Source organism: Oncorhynchus gorbuscha, linkage group LG11 (assembly GCF_021184085.1).
Source record: "Oncorhynchus gorbuscha isolate QuinsamMale2020 ecotype Even-year linkage group LG11, OgorEven_v1.0, whole genome shotgun sequence".
NCBI lineage: Eukaryota > Metazoa > Chordata > Actinopteri > Salmoniformes > Salmonidae > Oncorhynchus > Oncorhynchus gorbuscha.
Window position 1 is genome coordinate 62998137 of NC_060183.1, and position 8991 is coordinate 63007127.

At 41.2% G+C, this 8991-nt stretch overlaps 1 protein-coding gene across 1 annotated transcript in view; it reads right to left on the minus strand.

Annotated features, from left to right (window-relative positions):
• Nucleotides 1–5218, minus strand: part of LOC124049087 (AP-3 complex subunit beta-1-like) — a 76396-nt gene extending 71178 nt beyond the window's left edge. Inside the window, 1 exon segment of the mRNA XM_046370432.1 lies at nucleotides 4912–5218. Within this exon segment, the coding sequence (XP_046226388.1) occupies nucleotides 4912–5201 (290 nt within the window). The 5' untranslated portion in view covers nucleotides 5202–5218.
• Between the last annotated feature and the right edge of the window lie 3773 nt (nucleotides 5219–8991).

Genomic DNA, 8991 nt, shown 5'->3' on the forward strand with positions numbered 1-8991 from the left:
GTATGGCAACTGCTCGGCATCTGTCCGTAAGGTGCAACAAAGGGTAGTGCGAATGGCCCAGTACATCACTGGGGCCAAGCTTCCTGCCATCCAGGACCTATATACCCAGTCGGTGTCAGAGGAAAGCCCATAAAATTGTCAGACTCCAGTCACCCAAGTTATAGACTGTTTTCTCTGCTACCGCACAGCAAGCGGTACCGGAGCACCAAGTCTTGGACCAAAAGGCTTCTCAACAACTTCTACCCCCAAGCCATTAGACTGCTGAACAACTCATAAAAATCGCAAGGTTACCTCAATTGTACAGGTTACCTCAACTAGCCTGTACCCCTGCACACTGACTCGGTACCGGTGCCCCCTGTATATAGCCTCGTATTGTAATTCTTATTGTGTTACTTTTTATTATTATTTTTTTATTTTTAGCCTACTTGGTAAATATGTTCTTCTTCTTGAACTGCACTGTTGGTTAACAGCTTGTAAGTAAGCATTTCACGGTAAAGTCCACACTTGTATTCGGCACATGTGGCAAATAAAGTTTGATTTGATTTGTTAGGTGTCATGGTAATAATATAATAATGTGTCAGTAAGAGCCAGGAGATGAGACATTAACTGAAGAGAGGGAGGAGACAGCGCGGAAGGGAGAGCGAGAGGGAGACTTATCAGTCTTGCTTTGACCACCAGATGACAGAAAGTTGAGAAGAAAAAAAACATAACAGTATGCCAGTGGAAAGGAGGAAAGTAGCAGGTGACCCAACTGGTTTGTGACTACTATGATTAGCGATTTGGTAACAGAATTACAAGTTAATTACTTAATAATTCATAAACAAGCTTAACATCAGTAAAAACACTAACTAATTGGTACAGTAGTCTATCTTTACTTGTTACTTCTGAACTTTCATTAGAAATGTTTAAATATCTTAAAGATGTGGGTTTTTGGTAAGGAATTACAAGGTTCAAGGCAATGTTTCTTAAACTTCAAAACAATAATAATTTTTAATTACAATTATAATAATTTCTCCAAAATGAAATATAAGTGTTGATATTAGTTGGCAGGGGTATTTGTGTTTCAATGTATTTCTAATACCCTTCAAGACTTTCTTTAATATTTCTAAAACCCCTTTTCCATCTGTTTGACCAGAAATTAAAGCCTTTGCGTATTCCAAATTTCTAGGATGGGAAGTTGAAAAATGCACATATGCTTTAGTAAAAAAAAAATTGGTGCAGAGGTCCTTTAAAATGGAAATGCCCGCCCCATTGACATAAACCAGGTCCTCATTAAATCCCTATAACATGGGAGACTGAACCACAATAAAATAATATGGCGTTTTAGGAAGCAGCTGATTACTTGAGGACAACCAGACAGTCAGTCACATGTTGCTGTGCTGTGATGCAGAGAAGCAGAGTAGACCATGAGGTAACAAGAGCCCAGGCTAATCAGCATAATCTACAGGAATGTGGCTTTGCCCCTGACTGTGTCACACGACAAACATTATTTAAAACCGCAAACGGACTAATTTTATTTCATTGGAGAAAGCCGACTCAGACAAAGGCCATCTATTAACTTCTTATATGGCTGGGGACAGTATTGAGTAGCTTGGATGAATAAGGTGCCCAGAGTAAACTGCCTGCTACTCAGTCCCAGAAGCTAAGATATGCATATTATCAGTATATTTGGATAGAAAACTCTTAAGTTTCTAAAACTGTTTGAATGATGTCTGTGTGTATAACATAACTTATATGGCAGGCAAAAACCTGAGAGAAAATCCAACCAGGAAGTGAGAAATCTGAGGTTTGTAGTTTTTCAACTCTTGGCCTATCAAATACACAGTGGGATATTGGTCATGTTGCACTTCCTAAGGCTTCCACTAGATGGCAACTGTCTTTAGAACCTTGTTTGATGCTGAAGGAGGGGGGAATGGGAGCTGAATTAGTCAGGGCTCTGGCAGAGTGCCATGAGCTGGCCACGCTCGTTCACGTGAGAGCGAGCTCTGTTCCATTGCATTTCTACCATCAAAGGAATTCTCCCGTCGGAACATTATTGAAGATTTATGTTAGAAACATCCTAAAGATTGATTCTATACTTCGTTTGACATGTTTCTACGACCTGTAATATAGCTTTTTGGACTTTCGTCCATACTTTCTGCTGGACTTGCACGCGTGTCGTGAGTTTGGATTTGTTTACCAAACGCGCTAACAAAAGAAGGTATTTGGACAAACGATGGACATTATCGAACAAAACAAACATTTATTGTGGAACTGGGAATCCTGGGAGTGCATTCTGATGAAGATCATCAAAGGTAAGTGAACATTTATCATGCTATTCCTGACTTCTGTTGACTACGCAAAATGGCGGATATCTGTTTGGGTTGTTTTGGTCTCTGAGCGCCGGACTCAGATTATAAAATGGTCTGCTTTTTCCATAAAGTAAAAAAAAAATCTGACACAGCGGTTGCATTAAGGAGAAGTGTATCTATAATTATGTGCATAATAGTTGTATCTTTTATCAATGTTTATTATGAGTATTTCTGTAAATTGATGTCTCTAAAATCACCAGATGTTTTGGAACTACTGAACGTAACGCGCCATTGTAAACAGATTATTTTATATAAATATGAACTTTATCAAACAACATGTATTTCGTAACATGAAGTCCTATGAGTGTCATCTGATGAAGATCATCAAAGGTTAGTGATTAATTTTGTCTATATTTCTGCTTTTTGTGGCTCCACTCTTTGGCTGGAAAACTTGCTGTTTTTCTGTGACTTGGCTCTTATCTAACATAATTGTTTGGTTTGCTTTAGCTGTAAAGCCTTTTTGAAATCGGACACTGTGGTGGGACTAACAAGAAGTGTATCTTTAAAATGGTGTAAATTACTTGTATGTTTGAGGAATTTGAATTATGAGATTTCTGTTGTTTTGAATTTGGCGCCCTGCACTTTCACTGGCTGTTGTCATATCGATCCCATTAACGGGATCCCAGCCCAAAGAGGTTTTTAATATCTTTGAGCAAAAAGGTGCAAGAGAGGATTAAGTTTACTGCCAATAAATGAACAAAGGCAAGTTTTTAAAAAAGCCATAAAAACTCAGTGATTCACTGCTTTCTGATTTACCATTCAAGTCTGCCATCTAGTGTTATGGTACAACCATTGCAAGATAGAGAACTACACAGAGCAACATTCTCAGAAATCAATCTTCCAGTAAGTCTTAAACTATTAAATGGGATAAAACCTTCACCTACCCTATGCTAACACCCATTCAATCAATACAGATATACGAGAGGTGTGGGGCTAGTGAGTTGGTTTAATACAACAATGCTATCGGTCACTGACTTGAGTTTGGGAAGTTCCGGAAAAACCCCTCTTCATTTGAACAATATAATGTAAAGGGAATTAATGCCTGTGAAAGACTGAGTTAATGTATGATTGCCTGACATAAGCCAAGGTTAGGTTACTAGCTTGATAATCCTTTAGGACAGACTCCCTATTAGATCTCAGAGTAAAGCCTAGGTATCATGTGTCACAGTTTGTAGAGAAAGAGTGGAATCATTCACATCCAGGCATCCCCCCCCATCTAGTCTCCATTACCAGACCTGGCCTACTGGCCCTGAACCACCAAACAGGCCAACTGTCATGTGAGAGGAATTAAATAATTCACTGAGGGCCACACCACATTAAACATCAGGCTGACGAGTCACTGCTTGATGAAAACTGAGATAGTTGAAGCTGTTCTACTGTCTGCGGCAAAACAGAGCAACAATAGGCTACATGGAACACTGAAGAACAGATATAAGTAGAGACATGCCAGACATACCAGTAGACATTACATTATATGATGGCATTTGCACAGCACAAACATTTTCAATGAAACCTTTATACTAGTACCTCTTAAAACTGCTAGAATGATTAGTCTACATGGGAAATAGGCCCAATTGTAGAGACAAACTAACAGTGGCTAATTCAGCTTCAAAGATACTCAGGTTGAATTCAATTTAATAATGGCTGACTGTCTGAGACTTTGCGAGACAAAATAGCCTTGTCTGGAGTCAGCTGGGGAAAAGATTAGCCTACTGATAGTAAAATAATAACTGATCCCAACGCCCAGGGTATGGTTTGGGAAACACAGTTATCACTCTCAAATCATACAAATGAGTAACTAAACTATTGGGCTCATATTCAAGATCATAATGCATAAGATTAGGCTATACAAAACTGATCATAATTCAGCACACCTTCCCTGAGGTCCTACGTGAATACAGGCCCTGGTTTACAGTAAAGCCACATCATGACAACAGGATGGCCAAACTGATGATGGACTGCCCTCTAGTGGTATCATCACTTGACGCTGACAGCGGAGGACCACCTTGTACACTTTGTCAGTTCCATTTCATCTCTCTTTTTCAAATGTAAAGGTTCTGAATGGGTAGTTTAAAGGATTTACAAGTGTTGGGAATGTATAGAAGTCACTTTAGTTTATGACAGTGAGAGGGGAAGATGTGGTATTTTTCTACAACTGAGGATAGCCTATGTGCATAGCACAGCAAGCATTATTTTGATGTAGCTATTCATTTAGAATAATCTGACGCAGTACAGCTCTACAACATAAAACGACGTGATGGTGTGTAACGTAAAATGTGTGCTAGTATTAAAAAGGGTGATTATGTCATCTTTTTTTTGTTTATGTCAACATGTCTTCCATGCAAACTGCATCTTTGATAAGTGCTGGCTATCAACAAAATCGTTTAAGCCTGAAGCTACCATAAAATCTATTGCCAGCTAGACTAGCTAAAGATGCAACTGGGTTGACAGCTGTATATCTAGCTAGCTACCACCACCAGCCATGTTAGCTAGCTAATTAAATTGAAAACATAGCTTACACAAGCAAGTTACTAAAATGCTTTCTAACTAACTGGCTTACTTTTTAAAGTCGACGCTGAACAGGCCAAATCCAGCCCCAGCGTTGGAGGAGGTCGGGGTAGTCTCCTGCCCAACCTCCACCGCTGAATCAGTTCCTCCTTGGTCGCTGTACGACAAATTGTTCGTCGACATACTCAACATTTGACGTTTCGCAAGTGTACAGAAATGTTTATTGTGAAAAGCTAAACTATCGTAAAACAAAATTGCAGTCGTTGACAGTTTTATGATGCTAATTAGAAGGGGAAGCGATAAAAAAAACTTTATCATGAACATGCAACTTTTTTCCCTCATCCATGCAAAACCGGAAGTATGAGTTGGATAAGTTTTAGTCACATGACAGGAGGGAATGATGAAGCACCTGACCACCCCGTTACCATGGTAAATATGGTCGCAAGCCAATCAAATTAGCTGAGGGGCGTATTCAATGACGCGCGTGCGCGCTAAACGAAAGTGGGAGCGTGCAGCATTTTATTTTGCCCGACTGTTGATGCCCCATTTAAGTTGAGAGCGTATGAGAACGTCTGTGACAGGGTTTTGTACATGTAGGAAGAGTCATGTATGCTTTTTTACATAATAATGTAGGCTAGGAGAAAATATAATGATATCAACATTATGTCAAATTGTCAATTGTAATAACCTATGGAACTCTTTATACCTTGGAAGGAGGGAGGGAGTAGGTCTTTATAAACGTATTACTTGGTTCAGTGGTCTAAGGCACTGCATCTCAGTGCAAGAGGTGACACACAGTCCCTGGTTTGAATCCAGGCTGAATCACATCCAGCTATGATTGGGAGTCCCATAGGGCAGTATCCAATGTTGGCCGGGGTAGGCAATCATTGTAAATAAGAATTCGTTTTTAACTGACTTGCCTAGTTAAATAAAGGTGAAAATATATATATATATATATATATATATATATATATATATATATATATATATATATATATATATATATATATATATATATATATATATGCATGGGAAACTAAGTATTTAACACTAGAGTATTTTACTGTGAGTCTTTCAGTTGTCTTTTAAAAACAATTTATATCACTGTTCTTTTGTTTCTTATTCGGAGAAGAAGCAGCTTGGAAGCCTTGCATGCCTCTGTGATCGACGAACACTTGGGGTAGTGTTCATTCTCAATGGTGGAAAAGCCACCAACTGTTCCTGAGCCGGGCTCTGAGTATGAAATTGGATTCTGCTCCTCTGTTACAGTCTCAGTCTGCACCACAGAAGCACTTGGATAGCTAGAGAAACAGCCTGTCATCACACCTGGTAACTAAATGGTTGTTCCTTCTCGTCTGACAAGAATCCAATCAACATGTCTACGAACCATTTTATCATCTCCCAACATGACTTTGTAGGAGACAGGACCGGTCACTGAGTCTATGAATCCAGGAATCCATTTTTGCCCATGACTGAAATTTCTGGTCAGGACAGGGTCTGTGTCTCCAAAAACTTCGGCCCTTGGTGCGATTGTTCTCTTTCAGTCTGTTTTGTTTGGGTACAACTTTCATTTTCAGGTCCGGATAGACTAGGTACAATTTGGAGTGTAGTCTATACCTAACAACATCTCAGCAGGAGAAAGTCCTGTTGTGGATTGAGGACTTATTCTGTAGCTACACAGAATATGTGATACCTTTGCTGCTATGCTCGCTTCTGCACTTTTCGTCATCATTTCTTTGTTCGCCTGTACTGCGTGTTCCACCAGTCCATTTGGAGATGGATGATGTGGAGCAGATGTCACATGCACAATACTGTTGTTTCTGAACAATTCTTGTGTTTCTGTACTTACGAAACAGGTCGCATTGTCGCTCACCACCATCTCAGGTATCCCTTGGTTACTAAAGCTCTATTGTAGGCCCTCTATAGTAGTGGTGGATGAAGCAGAACTAACAGAATACACATCCATCCATTTTGAATGTGCATTGGAACATTTTCCCCATTAATGGCCTTGTGTAATCCATTTGCAATTTTTCCAAGGTTTTTCTGGAAACTCCCAAGGATGGAGTGGAGCTGTTGCCTTTTTGTGTTCCTAACACGTGTTACATGTCTTGACTCAATTCTCCATCTCCTGATCTTTCATATGCAAGAACCCCAGGTGACTCTGATGTGCTGTGGGATATCCTGGCATGCTGGCTGTGGAAAATCCCCACAAAACGCAACCATCCTGTATACTCGTCTCTGTTTTCCTGACACTGTGTGGTGTGAGTTCAGTTACTTCTGTTTGTTGTGGTCATCCCCTTACCACATATTCTCTAACTCTAGACTGCACTGGATCTTTACCTGTCCAGGTTTCCACTTGCTCTGCAGTCATGAGTGCTGTGTCTGTGTCCACCAACATCTGCACTCCTGAGCTGTTATGATGGGCATGTACGGCAGCGGAAGAAGGCTCAAGGCATCTGCATTGCCATGGTATGTTCCTGCCTTGAAAACAGTGACATACTCCTATGTCTCTAGATTCTCAGAGACACCATCTGTGGAACTGCCTTCGTTTCATTGAAAATTAACAGTCAAGGTTTATGATCTGTTCAAATGGTAAACTTCCTGCCATATACACTGTATGTATTTGTGGAACCTCTGAACCCCAAACATGACTGCAAACTCCTCTTTGTCTAATTGGGAATAGTTATTTTTTTCTGGGTTAAGAGTTCTCGACATAAACCTTATTGGTCTCTCAGTTCCATCCTGCACATGGTGTGACAGAACTGCTCCTACCCCGTAGGGTGACGCATCACACAAGCAAATGAGGTCCTTCTCTCCATCGTAGTGAACCAACACATCTGATGACTGCATCAGTTTCTCTGATTTTGCAAGCGAAGCCTCCAGCTCTTGCCCCCACTGCCACTGTCTCTTTACACAGTAGTGTTTGAAGCGATGCTAACACTGTTGACAAGTTTGGCAAAACCCTGTTATAATAGTTTAGCAGTCCCAAGCAAGCTTTTAACTCAGTCACATTTGTAGGAGCAGGTGCGTTCTGGATTGCTGGGACCTTGTTGTTGAGTAAATGGATACTCGTGGCGTCCACTTTTTGTCCTAGGAACACTGCCTCGTTCCTCATGAAGGTACACTTACTCCACTTGAGACTTAAGCCTGTGTCACGCCTTGGTCATTGTATTTTGTGTTTTTGTTATATGTTTGGGTAGGCCAGGGTGTGACATGGGTTTATATGTTGTATTTCGTAATGGGGCTTGTATTAATTGGGATTGTGTATGATTAGGGGTGTGTCTAGTTAGGCTTGGCTGCCTGAGGCGATTCCCAAATGGAGTCAGGTGATTCTCGTTGTCTCGGATTGGGAACCGTATTTAGGTAGCCTGAGTGCGCGTTGTATTTTGTGGGTGATTGTACCTGTCTCTGTGTTAGTCACCAGATAGGCTGTAATTAGTTCACGTTCCGTTTGTTGTTTTCTTATACAGTTATTTCATGTACCGTATTTATCTTCATTAAAGTCATGAGTAACCTACATGCTGCATTTCGGTCTGACTCTCTTCATTCAACAGAAGAACTATGTTACAGAATCACCCACCATTCACAGACCGAGCAGCGTGTGAACTGGCAGGATCTGAAGGAGGATGTTATGGACAGCAGAAGCAAGGAGTATACTACGTGGGAAGAAATCGACAAGTGGGCGGCCGACCCAGAGCGAGTGCAGGAGCCCGCCTGGGATTCCCTACAGCAATGCGAAGAGGGCTATGCACGTATGGAATCGAAAAGGAAAGTATGGAATCGAAAAGGAAAGCACGGCTATACAGAGCGAAAACCGAAGGTAACGGCAAAGCGCAGAGAGAGAGTGGCTGAGTCAGGAGTCAGACCTGAGCCTACTCTCCTTGTTCATTGTGAGGAGCAGCAATATGAGGACTTCTGGTCTTGGGAGATGATATTAGATGGTAAAGGACCCTGGGCGCAGCCGGGAGAATATCGCAGTCCCAAGGAGGAAATAGAAGCAGCTAAAGCGGAGAGGCGCAGGTATGAGGAAGCAGCACGGCGACCGGTTGGAAACCGGAAAGTCACCCCAAAAAATGTATTGGGGGGGGGCTAAAAAAAGGGAGAATAGTTATGCCAGGTAGGAGACCTGCGC